Source organism: Aotus nancymaae, unplaced genomic scaffold, assembly GCF_030222135.1.
Source record: "Aotus nancymaae isolate 86718 unplaced genomic scaffold, 86718_ANA_hifiasm-v0.15.2.pri h1tg000041l, whole genome shotgun sequence".
Lineage (NCBI taxonomy): Eukaryota > Metazoa > Chordata > Mammalia > Primates > Aotidae > Aotus > Aotus nancymaae.
Genome location: NW_026988455.1, coordinates 35,658,703 through 35,676,347, shown reverse-complemented (window position 1 = coordinate 35,676,347; position 17,645 = coordinate 35,658,703). Strand labels below are relative to the sequence as shown.

The 17,645-nt window shown below is 44.0% G+C and overlaps 1 protein-coding gene and 1 pseudogene across 1 annotated transcript in view; both read right to left on the bottom strand.

The window, feature by feature from the left end:
- Positions 1-17,306, bottom strand: part of GNA14 (G protein subunit alpha 14) — a 223,383-nt gene extending 206,077 nt beyond the window's left edge. The window contains exon 1 of the mRNA XM_012435583.3: positions 16,650-17,306. Coding sequence (XP_012291006.2) covers positions 16,650-16,773 — 124 coding nt within the window. The 5' untranslated portion in view covers positions 16,774-17,306. The remainder of the gene's footprint in view (positions 1-16,649) is intronic.
- On the bottom strand, positions 759-859 carry LOC135268776 (U6 spliceosomal RNA; annotated as a pseudogene).
- Positions 17,307-17,645: the final 339 nt, after the last annotated feature.

Below are 17,645 nucleotides of genomic sequence, written 5' to 3'. Positions count from 1 at the left end.
TATGATCACACAACTGCACTCCAGCCTAGGCAACAGAGTGAGACCCTGTCTCAAAAGGAAAGAAGAGAAAATAAAAAGGAAGGAAGGAAGGGAGGGAGGGAGGAAGGAAGGAAAATACAAGAAGTATTATTTTCCAAATCTCATTTCATCTCTGGAACCCAGGCTCAATTTTCATATCCTCACACCACTAATCCCCAAAAAAATCAATTCTGGAATTTTCTAATTTTCCTTTCTTCAAGGCCCAGCCCAGGCCTGTGTTCCTGTTATGAACCTTCTTAGACTATCCCAAACAAAAGAGACTTTGAGCTACTGTAAGGAATTCTTTATACCACTCAGCTGGTATTTCATGCAAACCACTATAAAAAGAGAGACATATCCTCATTCAACCAGTATTTGAGCTAAACTCTGCACTTAGCACTGTGCGTTCAGAGGTGAGCAAAGACCTCATGGAGTTCAAGGTTTCACGTGAAACTCTTCAACACCCTTATCAAATTGCCAGGATGTGGCCCATCCACAGTTATTCAGACATTGGAGCAAATAATAGCATACACTGGAGCTCCCACATATTTGGTCACTATTACTATTTTGTTTGTTTATTTCAATAGGTTTTTGGGGAACAGGTGGTGTTTGGTTACATGGATAAGTTCCTCAGTGGTGATTTCTGAGTTCTGGTACACCCATCACCCAAGCAGTGAATCCAATGTGTAGTCTTTTATCCTTCACTCCCTCCCACCATTTCGCATGAGTCCCCAAAGTCAAAAAATATAAAATGCTTCACGAATTTCCATGTCATCCTTGCACGGGGGCCATGCTATTATTCTCTGTATTGCTCCAATTTTATATGTCCTGCTGAAGCAAGCGCATGGTCACTATTATGTTTTTGGCCTTCTGTATATATGACAGCCCACTATTCCAAGAAGTAACTCTTCTCAAGATCTCATATAAGACCACTTGAAATAGAACACAGTGGGCTGATGGCAATACACAGAGATTTCTTTTCTAGTCTAATTTTAGCACTTAAATTGATTTCATGAAATCAAATACTATGTCAATAAATAGAGAAGTTTTGCTTTATCTGGTAAGGAAAAAAGAGAAAAGTAAATTACCTATATGCTTGAGTCTAAGGCTTATATCTATATAAATGAACATTTTTGAGGTTGAAATGCCTTTGCATTGATGTATATATTTACTATGGTGGAATTTGCTTTTCTGAAAGTCTGTTTTCACATCATAGCATCTCTCATAATCAATATTGCCTTAGAAACCAGGAAATTCAGCATGAAGCCTCAGACTAACTCCTGATCCTTCTGCCAATTAGCTACTAATCACCTGGCCCTGTTACATCTGCCCGAGTCCCTTCACTCCTCTGGACCTTGGTCAACCAATCCACAGAATGAAGGTTTGACTTGTGTTTCTCAAACTCTATGGGAAGGAAGCGATTTTTAAATTTTTCCACCAGTTGAAGACTGATGGAAACCTCTTAGACTATTATATTTATGAAATGCAATAAAAATACTCTGATGCCACAGCAATGTTAAATTACTATAAAGACTTCTAAACACTTACTCTCAATTTCTGTACTGCTCTTGTATGTGCTGCTCAGCCTGGGTCCACATGTGCATTTTGAGTGGTATTGACTAAGACTACTAATGGCTTACCACTAAATAGATTAGATGATTCTGCAAAAGATTAATCACCTTTATTTATTTGATTTTGATTAGTAATATAATTAACATATATTTTTCAATTACACAGTAGCTGAGCAACAGAAACAAATATTCTGGGATGGGTTACTCAGAAAGGAAGGTCTTCTTTATGGCAGATTCAAGACAGAAGTGGCATGGATAATCCATCTCATGATAACCGACAACTGATCATCAATACAGAAGATGCCTTTCAGGCAAAACAATAAAAAAATACATTTACTTTTTTCTCTCATTCATTAAAATAGCACAAAATGTTAGAATTTGTCAATTTTTAAAAAGCATGAGCCCTTGACAACAAGGACTCTTTGGATGGAAATACCAGCCATCTTAATCTATTCTGTGTTATAAAGGAATACCTGAGGCTGGGTAATTTATAAAGAAAAGAGGTTTATTTGGCTCATTATTCTAATGGCTAGAAAGTTCAAAACTAAGCATCTGCATCTGATGAGCGCCTCAGGTTACTTCTACTCTTAAGGGAAGGTGAAAGAGAGCTGGTGTGTGTAGAGATCACATGGTAAGAGAGGAAGCCAGAGAGAGGTATGGAAGTGCCAGGCTCTTTTGAACAACCAGCTCTCTCAAAAATAGAGCAAGAACTCACTCCCAAGGGAGAGCGCTAATCTATTCTCGAGGGATCCACCCCCACACCCTAAACACCTCTCATTAGACTCCACTTCCAACACTGGGGATCACATTTCAACATGAGATTTGAAGGAGACAAACGTTCAAACCACAGCGCCAGCCAATGTTCCATGGAGGGTGAATTTTCAATGAGAAGACTGACATATGATGGCTCTTATTAGAATATGCTTCCTCAGCACCACTAAGTCCATTAATAGAAAGATAATTAATGGTTATTAGCCATAAGATCATTGCAGTTTTTAGGAGCACAACTTTTTGAAGAGTACATCCAAGTACAAGGGATCTATGCAAACATGAACATTTGCTACTTTTTGAAACGATTCTTGCCATGGTAAAACATACACATGTGCTTGTTCTTCCTCTTTGTCCACCAGCCTGGCACTTTGGGAGGAAGGCACAAAGACCCCTACAAATTACCTAGCTCAGCCCTTAAAGTCCTTTCATCAAATTGACGAGGGACAGATTTCTCCACCTTCAAGCAACAAAGTATTCTCTAGGCAGATTAGTCTCAGGTGCATCCTGGAAGTCTGCTGAAAGCCCAGTGTGACAATCAGTCACTGGCCAGCTCCTGAGCTCCAGGCCAATGCCATAAAACAGAGGTTCTCAAACTGGAGTGCGTATCAGGATTACCTGGAGAGCTTATTAAAAAGCAGATTGCTGGCTCCACTCTACAAGTTCTACTTAAGAGAGCCAAGATAGGGACTGACAGTTTGCATTTCTAACAAGGTCCCAGGAGGTGCTGATGCTGATGCTGCAGATCCTGGGAACACACTTTGAGAACCACCTGTAGAAAACATCTGATGACAGAATTCAAAAGACCTCAGAAGTCATCTGGTCCAAGCTTTTCATTTTACAGGTAAGGACCCTGAGGTTCAGAAGAAATGTCTTGCTCCTGGTCATACACCCAATAACTCAGAGCCTCCCCTCACCAAAAAAAAAGAAACTCGGTTTCCAGAGCCTAAACATACTGCTCATGTCACGATGCCAACTTATGGCCACAGTGGCACATATCAGACTGCCACTCTAAGAAGGAGTGCCAGCAGGAACTTCATGCTGTTGACCATCCTCTGCACATGGCCTTCTGGAGCATACATGGTAGTTCTCTCAGAACCTCACAATGGTAGGTGAATGGCCCAAGCCCAGATAGCAGATTGGCAGCACAATAGGAACTACTTCTTGGATCTGGGGAAAGGGGAGGTAGAAGAGCGATGGACTCAAAACATGTTTACTGGTGATGTTTACAGCTTCCGGAGTAACGACTTCTTGAAGAAAAAAAATAGTTCCCATTAAGAGGTACTGGGTCATGAACTAACCAGATTTCGCTGGCTTGAACTTTCAGCTTCCTAAATCTTACCACTTTTCACTGTTCTTTGCTATTAATTTCCTTTTTTGTTCCACAATTCCAAGAATATCACTGTCTCATTTACCTTGACTTTCGTTACAATGGACTCTTTAAACCTACGAACCACACACTGAAAAGGAAAAACAAAAACAGAGAGATCTGGCTGTTCTAGCCCCTGAAACCTACGGTGGCCATTAATTAAGTAGATGTTGACTTCACGTCACCCATCAAACACAGAGAAAATTTAAATTTTGCAAAATTCAAACCACATGTGGAATGAATTTCTATATCAGCAACCTCATAAGTAATTTTCTTAAATTAAAAAGTATATTTTAACTTGTTCATCTATTCTATTATTAAAATTGTTGAGCTGGGTGCAGTGGCTCATGCCTGTAATTCCTATGACTCTGGAGGCTGAGGTAGGAGGGTTGCTTGAGGCCAGGAGTTCAAAACTAGCCTGGGCAATAGCAAGACCCCATCTCCCAAGAAATGTTTAAAACTTAGCCAGGTGTGGTGGCATGCCTGTACTCCCAGCTACTCGGGAGGCTGAGGTGGGAGGATTGCTTGATCCCAGGAGGTCAAGGCTTTAGTGAACCATGAAAAGAAAAATTGTTTTTGTTATTAATACTGAGAGTACCAGGAGGAGTCATGTCACATAGGCAATACTTTTGTGTTCATATTCTAGAAAACTTCAGCTTCGATTGCTACTCTGTTTTATATGGAAAAGTTTATTCAGAAAAAAATATTGGAAGATCAATATATCAAATATCAAATGTAGTCTTATAATGAAGTAATAACAGGACTCTCTCTAAATGAGCACTTGTTTGTTCTATCTGTAACACGGGTATATCAACATGTATTCATGGAAGAATATTTCATATCTGATAGTCAACTAGCCTATCTCATTTCAGATTGGTCAAGTATCATTCTGGTTTTCAGTGTTCACACTGTACCATCCAGCCATTATTAAAACATTGCATCAGGCACAAAACTGGTTCAGATGCCAGGATACAGGAACAAGCCCCACTCTCAGGGAGCCTGCAATCTACTTAGGGGGCAGATGAGCCAACAAGTAAACAAACAAGAATATCAGGTCAATTCCAAGATAACAGCTGTGAAGAAATAAAACCAAGTTATAGAACCAGGCATGTAACAGTAAATGGTGCAAAGACGATATCAGTAGCGTGATCTGGAAAGGCCTCGTCAAGAGATGAACTTTTGAGCTGAGATGTGTGAAGATAAGGAAGAAACAGCCATGTATGTGGGGCAAGAGTGGGGAACAGAAAAGAATGTTCCAGGAAGAAAAAAAGAGCAAGCTTAAAGACCCAAAGTTAACAAATGTTGCATTCGAGGAACACAAAGAAGTTGAGTTTGGCTTCAGCCCAGTGAACCAGTGGGAGAATGACCCTATGTGCATTCTGAGAGGTAAGAAGGCATTTAGCATTTATTCTAAGTGTAAGTAAAAGGCCCTGAATTTAAGCAAAGTAATAATATAATCTAAGTTTTTATGTGGACCATAGATGGCCAAATACGGACAATGGGAAATCAAGAGGACATTGCAATAATGCAGGCGAATTGCAGCTTTGGATAGCGGAAGAAGGGGCGGGATTTGGCAAATGTTTAACACCAGAGACAATGACGGCAGATAGGCTGTGGGAGTTTCCTGGGTTAATAGGATACATGTGGGAAATTTTCATAGCCCTGTAGGATAAAGGCATGATTTTAAAAAACAAATTCAAGAAATTAACTGGAGCAATATTAAATATACCTTAATATTTAAAGACATCTGCTTCCTTTTCATGATTCCATTGTCTGAAAGCTTACATTTAGTTTTTCTTTGAGTTCGCCTTTACCAATCCATTTAGAAAAAGCTATTTCATGGAAAATCTCACATTTTTGTTGTAGACTTTTGTGATTTGGGGCTGCCTAGCATCTGAGCACTTATCTCCTAGGGGAAGAATTCCAAGAAAGGCAGGAGGCAGCCCACCCCCCTCTCCCTATGGTGGAAAGCTAAGGCTGGCACAATTTTATTTAACAAGCACCTAAAATAAATAGCACTGACTATATCCCAAGCACTATTCTAAACACTCTAAAAATAATGACTCACTTAATTTAATTCTCATAATAGTACCTACCTCATTTGGTTGTTATTCCCCTTTAACAGATGAAGAAACTAGTGTATATTCAAGGATGCATACAGCGTATCAGTGGCAGAGCCTGTATTTTAAGCCCAGCAAGTCAGGCTCCAAAGAACACGCTCCTAACCAGGCAGTCACACTGCCTCCCCTAATTCCCCCTGGTAGTTGGGCACAGACAGACAGACTGAGGTTTTGAAAAGTGACACCAGGGTGCAGAAGATGGTCACGGGATTTGCAGCACTGCTGTGAATGTAAGTGTCTAACAGCAGCAGCAGCAGTGACTGGCAGGGTGGTGGAGTCCACTGGCTGTGTCCTTGACAGCCTTGTCTGGTACTAGTGTTTGCTATGTCCAGAGTCCCTTAAATCCTGCCTTTTTGCTGAGCCTCCTCTCCAATTTCCATTAATTCTATTTCCTGCTTCCACTCCAATAAATTATTTCTCTGCTTACATGGTCTACAACCAAGAATCTTGGCCAGCACGGCTAATTTACCCATCAGCAGAGAGCCAGTCTTCATCAGGAATGTCAGGGCTCTTGCAGAGGCTTTTGCCGTCTCTTCCAACTTTAGAGCCTTTGGATTTCTGCTAGTACATTTTCTTCCTCTAACAGTGTCTGCAGCTGTGGCTACTGGTTCACAGGGATCCCAATCCCCGGCCATCTGCACTCAGGTGACAGTCATGTCTGTGATGCATGTTCCCTGGCCAGAACTGATTGATCCAGGAGTGCACCCTGGTGCCCCAACCTGGCTATAAAGGTCGTCGGCTGAGAGGGCTCTCAAGCTTGGAAGGGAATGAAGTCAAGTCCTGTTGATGGCTGTGCCTGGAGAAGAGTCCCCTAACCCAACTGCCCTGGAACTTGGTCTTTCTCTTTTTTTTTATTATTCAAATCCTCTTCAAATTCCATGAGATGCCCTGGTGACAATCCTTCCAATAAATTATTGTCTCCTCTTTGAATTTCAACTATCTTTAGTGTCACTGTAACTTTGCTACAGTAATTCACTGAAAATCCCTCTCTGATGTCCCAACATCATGACCTCCCTTCATATAGCCCTACAGATGGGAGTTGTTACAGTGGTATTTTCCTCTTGTGGTTTAGGTATCATGGGAAATGAGAAAGCAAAAGATGACAGAGACCACAAGGCATCTTAAAAATTAAAAAAAAAGACCATTTGAGGCTTAAGACTTTTTATTTACATTGATTTTTGCCAAACTCCACTGGCAGATTTTTCCACTTTATATCTGCCCAAAGCTTAAGACTTATTAAAGCCTCAAAAATTCCATCCTCTAATGACATGATTTAGCACCTTGATTCTTTAGGTGCTTGGATACTGTACTAGTAATTGATCTGAATTATGGACTTGATATCTTTGTTTCAAGTGGCTTCAACATTTTTTTTTTTTAAAGATGTGGTTCTCCACTAAAAGGAACCAGAGCCCCTCTGAGAAATGGCTGCTTTCTTCCCCAACTGGGGAAGGATTGGTACAAGATGAGCCTGGGGCAAACAAGGAAATGCTCAAAAAAAAAAAAAAAATGACAGAGGCATGCCACAGTGACACAGGAGCCAGCTTGAAGGGGATCTCATTGCACAAATCGGGTAGAATTTGAGCACCAAAATGATTAAGAACAGTAATGAAGTACAACTCACTGAGGGAAAAATAACCTAGGGATTCATGAATTTGCATGGATAATAAAGAAACAAACAAACAGGAGCAAAGGTAAGGCTGTTGCAGTAGAATATCAAATGCTAATTGGTAAATGTGGAGAGAGTGCTAGAGTTGGAAAATCATTCTGCAGACACCATGTTATAGATTAGATCAGGTGGAAACCATCAATGGCTCCGAAATCTAAAGAGACATTTATAAGAAGCAGGGTGTTCACATGGCCTTATAAAGTGTCTCTCCACAAAATTATGATACAGTGGATAAACAGACAACATCTTAACCAGGCCATCAGCTTTAACATCACCACTGAGGGGCAGAGGGACATGGTGTGCCTCCAGATGCCAACCCCGAGAAGGACACAACAGTATGTATCCAGTGTTCCAGCCAGAAAAGCACAGTTGGAATCTCTAATCATAAGAAAATCACCAGTTAAATCCCAAATGAGAAACCGTCTGTTAAAAAAAGGGAGAGGGGACTGTATTTTTCAAAAATTCTATGTCATAGAAACAATGACTTTGTGGAAAAGTTCCAAATTAAAGAAACTAAAAGGATATGAGAACCAAATGCAATCCTTGAGCCTCCCCTGGACCCTGTACTGGAGGTGGGGGACCACCACTAAGGACATTATTAGGTCAACCTACAAAACTGGGATATGGTTGACAGATTCGACACAAACATTGCATCAAAGTTAAACATACTGACATTTCATAAATGTACTGCGCTTATGTAAGAGATTACCCCTGTTTTTAGAAAAACACACTGAAGTGTTTAGGGAAAAAGGCCACAACACATACAACTTACCCTCAAACGTTGCCAGTGGAAAAGGGCATACCTGTGTTGTTTGTGCTATTCTTATTCTTACAAATTCTTTATAAATTTTAAATCACTTTCAAGTAAAAAGTTAAAAAAAAAAAGACTTGGAGAAGGAGATTGACCACAAAGGCACAGGGAATTTTCTAAGATGGCGGAAGTGTTTCTAGATTGTGTTCATACATTTGTCAAAACTCATCAAAATGTACACTTAAGCCTGGTGACTTACTGTATTCAATAAAGATCATTTGCAAAGGGTAAAAGTTCATTATTTCAAAAGGTTCTGTATTCATTTAAGGGTAGACAGAAGAGGAGGTATGTGCATCTGCCTCTTGAAAGGCCTCAGGATCTGCTGTGTTATGGATGGAAGCAAGCTGTCTAGTGAGATTGGTTTGCTCCAGCCAGGATGAACAGAAGCCACAGACAAAACCACACAATCCTCCTTTCTGAAGCATATACGGCAAAAAAGCATTTTTATATTAACGTCTATTTTATAATGACCACTATACTCATATAACTGGTTAAAATAAAACACAAGCCAGACACGGTGGCTCATGCCTGTAATCCCAGCACTTTGGGAGGCTGAGGCAGGCGGATCACTTGAGGTCAGGAGTTCGAGACCAGCCTGGCCAACATGGTGAAATCCCATCTCTACTAAAAAATACAAAAATTAGCCAGGTGTGGTGGGGAATGCCTGTAATCCCAGCTACTTATGAGGCTGAGGCAGGAGAATCACTTGAACCTGGGAGGTGTAGGTTGCAGGGAACCATGATTGCACCATTGCACTCCAGCCTGGGTGACAGAGCATGACTCTGTCTCAAAACAAACAAACAATGAAATAAAATAAAACACAAAAACAGTGAAATCTGGCCCCCAGGGATCATTCATATGATCCCAGATCCTAAGAACACATTTACTGTCCTCAGAAGTTTCCCCAGATGGTGAGGAGAGTTTGTGTATATCTCACCCTGGCCCCCACATGCAAACAATGGTTTGCATCTTACCCTCCCCATATTTCAAGGCCCACTTAGATGATGCCTCCTCCAGAGGCTCCCCTTTACGTTCTGCCTGTTCCACCTCTTAATCTGTTAAACTTGTATGACCATCTTCCTCAGTACAGCTATTTGTGAACTGTCCTTCTCCAACTCAGCCCTTGGGAAGAAATCCCTGCACCGAGCACTGGCACCTTAGAAAAGCCTGCTGCATTGAACTAAGCTCAGATACAGGAATGTGGGCATATTTACCATTCATTCCTTTTCTTCTTCACAGAGTAGGAAGGTGTTGTCACTTTTTTTTTTAGACGGAATTTCACTCTTATTGTCCAGGCTTGAGTGTAATGGTGCGATCTTGGCTCACCACAACCTCTGCCTCCCGGGTTCAAGTGACTCTCCTGCCTCAGCCTCCTGAGTAGCTGGGATTACAGGCATGCGCCACCACACCTGGATAATTTTGTATTTTTAGTAGAGATGGAGTTTCTTCATGTTGGTTAGGCTTATCTCAAACTCCTGACCTCAAGTGATTCGCCCACCTCAGCCTCCCAAAGTGCTGCGATTACAGATGTGAGCCACCGCGCCCGGCCAGTGTTGTCACTTTCTACCATGAAATTCACACTATTTGCACCATTTTCTGGAATGGACTTCCTGCCCAGGAACATGATAGCTAATTTTAAAATGGGATTTTGTTATAACCAATGCAATAAAACTTTTTGGGACCCAGATTTTCAACTCTTTGGTGTAAGTAGGAAGAGAGGGATTTTAAAATCAGTTTATGGCTCAGAAAACACTAAAGAAAACTCAAAGCAAAACATTTCTGTTAAAGCACTACCAGGACAACTTAGACAATCTTCTATGCATCCCACAGTTTGGTCAACTAAATGGAAAATGACACCTCTCTAGGGCCTGTAAATACTCAAACTGAGTGATGATAGCTGACACTGAGTGCCATCATCCAAAGCCCAGAGAAGTCAGTACACAGCTAAGAAACTGTAGGGCTAGGGTTCAAACACAGGCAGACTGGCCTAACAATCGACATCTTTCATCTCTGCACCAGGGTTTCTGCCTGAATTTAGTCCTACCGACAAAGTTTATATATTGAAATCCCGACCACTAGTAACCTCAGAATGTAACTGTATTTGAAGATAATGTCTTTAAAGAGGTAATTAAGATAAAATGAGCGGGACCCTAATACAATAGGAACTGATGTCTTATAAGAAGAGGAAGTGGCCGGGCACAGTGGCTCACACCTATAATCCCAACTTTGGGAAGTTGAGGCAGAGGGATAGTTTGAGCCCAGGAGTTTGAGACCAACGTTGGCAACAAAAACTAAGAAAAATAAAAATAAGCCCAGCATGGTGGCTCACGCCTTAATACCAACTACTCAGGAGACTGTGGTGGGAGGATTGCTTGAGCCCAGGAGGTCAAGGCTGAAGGAAGCCATGACTGTACTACTGAACTCCAACCTGAAGAGTGTCAGAAAGAAGTAGAAAGCGGGGGAGGGGGGAGAAAGGAGGGAGGGAGGGAGAAGAGGGTGGGAGGAGAGGATGGGGGGGGAGGAGGAGGAGGAGGAAGAGGAGATAACACAGGGATGTGCACACCCAGAATAAAGGCCGTGTGAGGCCACAGGGAGAAGGCAGCTGTCTGCAAGCCAAGGAGAGAGGCCTCCAGAAAAACCAAACCTGCCAAGCCAAAACACTGCTCTTGGACTTCCAGCTGCATAATTGTCAAAAAATTAATTTCCTTTGCTTAAGCCTCCCAGTCTGTGGTATTTTCTTACGGCAGCCCTAGCAAACTAATTCAGCCAGCATCTGTTAAATACCAATTCCTCTTCCTTCCAGGGAGCTCCAAGGTGAGGGCTCTATCCAAAATTAAGACAGTAAACCCAATTAACAAGCCACTTCACCAATGCACATTTAACATGAAAATCAATCCAAGATCTCATTTTCCCTTAATAGCTATTGTCCTGATGCTCTCTCCCCACACTGATCAGTACTCATCAATGTTCTTATCAGAACTCCTTTTTGTCCTTTCATCCAAGAAACTGGTAAATTTCTTTCTACTAAATTTAACCATCTCCTTTATTTTCTCCATCTCTTTCTGATGAGAAGGAGTCACGCCAACATCTTGCAATTATTAGCCTTAACCGAACAACAGCTTTTATCTTTCCCTGGTAGACACTGACCCGTGCTTTTATTAAGCAGAAACAGGATAATGCACTTTAGAAACATCCTCAAATCATTTTGTTGCAAAAGCATGCTTCATTGTGAAAGAGCTGGTGGCTTTTGGGGTCATCCCATGCTCCACAAAAGGATCCCAAACTCCCATTTGCAAAGTGTAGTTTTTAACTGAGGCACCTGAACAGTGGATGCTCTAATCCACCCACTAGAGAGATGGGTGGATTTTTCACCCAAACTGCATGACTTCAGACAAAACAGCACATACTCTTCACCGGTTCCTGTTTCTTCTGAGTCACTGGCTCTTTCTTAACTTGAGAAGCAGAAATGGAGCTGTGCCCCAGTACTTTATCAATTGAAATAAATCAGAGGTTTTGAAGTCCATCCTTGGAGTTCTGAACAGCTCCCTGTGGTTTGAAAACTTATTTTTCACAGGAAAGTTTTCACTAAGGGGATGTGCTAGTCACAACTCGGCAAGATGAAAATGGGGGTTTTGGGAGGTCAGACAGTGCCTCAAGTGGGTGTTGGAGCAAGGGCCTGGGGAGATGAAGACCCTGGGTCACCCTGATTAATGTGACTTTGAGGGCAAACAATTTACCTACAAACATTTCTCCCCTAGCTTGTGTGTACATGCAAGCATTTTACATCAAACAAACAGGCTTATTACCAATACAGTATGGCTCAGCTGACTGCATAACTTCTCATACAAAGAGCCAGCATTTGTCAAGCTCCTGGTATATACTGGATACTATACTCCCTACATTGACACAAATCAAAGCACTGCAAAATAGGGTTATTTTTTAAGTGCAGGCTGAAATAGGGTTCAGTCTGCACTTAAAAAGAAAAAAGCACATACGCAACTAAACCCCTTGTTTATGGGACTTGGGGCAAAAGTACAAAGCCCCCACCCCATAATTATTTTAAAGTGTTAAGCTAACGAACTGTCAAGTATTCCTCCTCCCTTGACAAAAGTCGCTTTATAATACTCTAGAAGGACAGGGACAATTTAGAATTTTCAGATCCTTCAAAGTTATCGGCTAGACACAGAAATAGCACTGGCCAACAAACAGAGCCCCTTCCCTTCCCCACTCGGGCTCCCTCTCTCGTAGGGGGGCCTCCCTCCACTCCTACCCACCCCACACTTCCAAACTTTTATGCCCCAGCAAACAACTGCCCCTTTGTGCGCTCCCCAGGAATCAGGTTTGCCCTCCTTTCTAGGGCTCAGGCCTTAGAAGCTGGCATGGGGCCTTTGGGCTGGGTATTCCATCCAGGTCTTGGGAGGATGGGGGCAGCGTAGACTCTGGGTAGCCAGCCCCCACTGGACCTACAGACTTCCAGCTCTGTGGGAAGGGGCACACACCCCCTCATCCCAGAAGACCAGACTGGGTCCTTTAAACCCAGGGGATAAGGGTAAGGGGGTTCTTCCCCCCATGTCTGAAGGCCATGCTGGCCGAGAGCCTTCTCTATACTACACTAACTAGATCAACTATGTCTTTCCTTGAAGCTTTCTGGGAGAGTGATCCCTACACAAGGAATAAAGATGAATAAATCAAGAGACAGATGGTATAAGAGGATTCCCGTTCGAAAGGGATGAAGGAAAAAAGTTGAAATCTTTGTGGCTATCTAGAAAAAAAGTGACAGCTAATATCATGGTCTGAAAGATAGAAAAGGTAAAATATTCCTCAAACAGCAAATGTGTTGACAGCATTCTAGAAAGTTTGAGGAGGTAGGATCCTTGCCTTATGGCATAATGTGAGCAAACCTTAAACTGTTTTCTTTCTGTTTGAAAGTGGATGTCCTACCCAGACCTTTGCAGAGAGACAAAAAGAGCTGGGGCCGGGAGCGGTGGCTTACGCCTGTAATCCCAGCACTTTGGGAGGCCGAGGCGAGTGGATCACGAGGTCAAGAGATCGAGACCATCCTGGTCAACATGGTGAAACCCCGTCTCCACTAAAAATACAAAAAATTAGCTGGGCATGGTGGCGCGTGCCTGTAATCCCAGCTACTCAGGAGGCTGAGGCAGGAGAATTGCCTGAACCCAGGAGGCGGAGGTTGCGGTGAGCCGAGATCGTGCCATTGCACTCCAGCCTGGGTAACAAGAGCGAAACTCCGTCTCCAAAAAAAAAGCTGGATGAAGACGTGGCAGAGGCACCTGCGCAGCCAAGCTGAATCCTAGGGTGTGGACACGCTGCTTCAGGCTGGGCAAGGGAGGTTCGGGTCTGCTGCAAACACAAAGGCCTGGCCAAAGGGACCCATGGGAGGCAGGCATAGGAGTTCACAGTCAGAGGAGTGGCCATCGACCTGGTCTTCACCCCCACAACTGACCTAGTATCTGCTTTGCCTTTTCTCAATCAGGGCAAGCGGGGAGAGATCCAAGATGGCCGATGACTAGCAGCTCGGGCACGTACCTCCCAGTGAAAGTGCAAAGAACGAGACGACGTCACACTTTCAGACGAATATTTGTTGCTCACGGACCAGGAGATTCCCAGTGGAGGAGCCCCACGAGTCGCCAGGGCGACTCTTGTGGCCGGCGCGGCGGTTTTGCTGGTGCCTCAGCGTGCCAACTCTAGGTGCAGAATCCGGAGATTCCCGGACAGAAAAGCACCATCAATCTTAACACCGCTGTTTTGGCCGGCTCAGTGGACTGCTCAGATTTCGGCGCTGGGAATCAACAAGTTGGACGTCAGAGACCTAGTTAGAAAGTCGGCAATTATAAAGACTACAGACGGATAAATATATAATGAAGGGAAGAAACCAGCGTAAAAAGGTAGAGAACACTCAAAATCAGAATGCCTCTCCCTCTACAGGGGATTGCAATTCCTCATCAGTAACGGAACAAGGCTTAATAGATTACACGTGTGTTCCAATAACAGCTTCAAAACGTGGGTGATAAGAAACTTCTGTGAATTAAAAAACTTGTTTTAACCCAATGCAAAGAAACTAAGAACCTTGAAAAAAGGTTTGACGAAATGTTAACGAGAATGGACAATTTAGAGAAGAATATAAGTGAATTGATGGAGCTGAAAAACACAACACGAGAACTTCGCGAAGCATGCACAAGTTTAAAGAGTCAAATTGATCAAGCAGAAGGAAGGATATCAGAAGTCGAGGACCAGCTCAGTGAAATGAAACGAGAAGACAAGAATGGAGAAAAAAGGATGAAAAGGAACGAGCAAAGTCTCCAGGAAATATGGGACTATGTGAAAAGACCTAATCTACGTTTGATAGGTGTACCTGAATGTGATGAAGAGAATGAATCCAAGTTGGAAAATACTCTTCAGGATATCATTCAGGAAAACTTTCCCAACCTGGCAAGGAAGGGTGATATTCAACTCCAGGTAATACAGAGAATACCACAAAGATATTCTTCAAGAAGACCAACCCCAAGGCACATAATCGCCAGATTTATTAGGGTTGAAATGAAGGAGAAAATACTAAGGGCAGCCAGAGAAAATACTAAGGGCAGCCAGAGAGAAAGGTCAGGTTACCCATAAAGGGAAACCTATCAGACTTACAGCAGATCTCTCAGCAGAAACCCTACAAGCCAGAAAAGAGTGGGGATCAATATTTAACATCCTTAAAGAAAATAACTTTCAACCCAGAATTTCCTATCCAGCCAAACCAAGCTTTATGAGCGAAGGAAAAATTAAATCTTTTGCGAACAAACAAGTACTTAGAGAGTTCACCACCACCAGGCCTGCTTTACAAGAGCTTCTGAAAGAAGCACTATACATATAAAGGAACAACCAATATCAGCCTTTCCAAAAATGTATCAAAAAGCAAAGAACATTAACATAATGAAAAATTTACATCAACTAATGGGCAAAACAGCCAGCTAGCATCAAATGCCAGTATTAAACTTATATATATTTTTATTGGATAAAAAGCCAAAACCCATCGGTATGTTGCATCCCGACCCATCTTACATGCAACAATACACAAAGACTCAGAGAGATGGAGGAAGATTTACCAACCAAACAGAGAGTAAAAATAAACTAATAAACAAAAAGCAGGAGATGCAATTCTCGCCTCTGATAAAGTAGACTTTAAAGCAACAAAGATCAAAAGAGGCAAAGAAGGACATTACATTATGGCAAAAGGATCAATGTAACAAGAAGAGCTAACGATTCTATAAATCAACGAGATAGAAACTTAACAAGGACATCCAGGACTTGAACTCAGACCCGGAACAAGTAAACTTAATAAACATTTATAGAACTCTCCACTTCAAATACACAAAACATACATTACCACCTCACACCTATTAGAAAAGTGACTATATAATTGGAAGTAAATCACTCCTGAGTAATCGCATAGCATTTCATAGGTTTAAATGAAATATTGGTTGGCTGTTTGTTTGTTATCTTCTTCCCTTATTCCTTCCTGATTACATCATTAAGTATAATTATCATTATAAAAGAGGTTTTTAATAAGTATTACTAAATTGCGTTCTAGCCTGGGCAAGAAAGCAATACTCCCATTCTCTCTCCCTCTTTCTTTTCCTTTTTCCTCCTCCCCATTCTCTCTCTCTCTTTCTCTTCCTTTTTCCACCTCCCCATTTTCTCTCTCTCTTTCTTTCTTCCTCAAAAATAATAATAATAATAATAATAATAAAAATAAATAAAATAAAAAAATAAAAAAATCAGGGCAAGTTGGTCAGTTCTCCAGGCCTCCATGTTTTAATTCTCTAGAATAGGGATATCACCTGCCCGCATCACCAGGTGGTGATGTCCATAAGAACCTAGGACGGTCTGGCACATGGTAAGTACTCAAGATGCTTCATCTAGAACTGAAAGAGTGCGGGTCAGAGCTAGCGCTGAACCCAAGATGTGGGTCAGGCAGTTCCTCCACCACAGATCCCCAAGCTGGGTGTGCTGCGGGCGGAGGTGTGGACAGGGTTTTGGGGAGAGGGGCACACCGGAACACATGGGGTACAGCGGTCAAGAGGTCGTGTTACGGTTCCCTGTCCTGTTCTGGGGCAGGGGCAGGGGTGCTTTTGCAAGTCGCCCAGCCAGAGATGGAAAGAACAGGCGCCTAACGCCCCAAGTTGCTGGCATCAGTGAGCTCCGAGGGCGATAAGGAGGCCGCCTGCCCTCCCCTGGGCTCCAGGGCCGCGCGAGTCCGGGGCAGTGGAGAGGCCGAGAGGGGAACGCCCGACTCGCGGGGGTCGGAGACGCAGCCACTCACCCAGCAGCAGCAGCTTGAGTTCGCGGCGCGCGTCCTTCTTGTCCCGACGAAGCTGCCGCTCGATCTCCGCGCTGATGCGCTGCGACTCCTTCTCCTCCGCGGACAGGCAGCAGCAGCCGGCCATGGTGCGCTCAGCTCGGCACCCGACGGGGCGACGCGGCCCAGAGCACTCGAATCCTCCTCCCGGCCGCTCTCCCGGCTGGCACGCGACGGGCACAGGGGTGTCGAGAGAAAAGGCGGGGGGCGATTTGAGCTTTAGAATTAGAGGCCTCGACCTCCGAGTTCCAATCCGCCCTCGAAGGTCGGCGCTGAGGCGGGGGCGAATCCCGAGCGCTGGGAAAGCTCGAGTGCACCCCGGATCCGGGCTCAGCCTGCCTCACTCTAGCTCTGAGGAGGAGGAGGGCGAGTCGAAAGGTTGGGAGCGTTGCTGGCCTCGGGAAGATGCGCGCGCCCCTTTGGCACGGGAGCCGGACAGCAGTCAGGGTGCGCGGACAACAGTTGGAACGTCGGTGCTCCGGGGAGAATAGGATCTCCTGGGCCCAGGGGTGTCCCAGGCGGGAGGTAGGCGCGGCGTGGGTTGGAGGTAAAGGACCTGGCTGGCCTTTGCCTGGAAAGTTCCGAAAACCTCAGCAGTGACCGCAGACTAAGACCAAGCGGAAAGGTTCCCGCTGGCGCTTGTGGCTCTAAGTGGCAGGAGGGGGCGGAGCGCCTCGAACCTGCAGCGCTGGCGTCTGCTGGACTTAGCCTTCTGGGCACCCCAAGCCGAAGGCTCCTGGAAGCCAAAGGGGACGAGCAGGGAGCCAGGGGCGCAGAGCTGGGGGTGGGGGCTGGCGTCTCGGGGAGCAGCCCCCACACTTGCCTCCCTGGCTGGGGCGTCCCGGCCGAGGTTTGCTGTAACCTGCGTGCTCTGGCCGCCAGGCCCCCAGGTTCCGACAGGTGAGTGAGTTTCGCCAACTCCCTCGCTCGGAGAAGATGGCAGCGGGCTGGAAGAGGAGC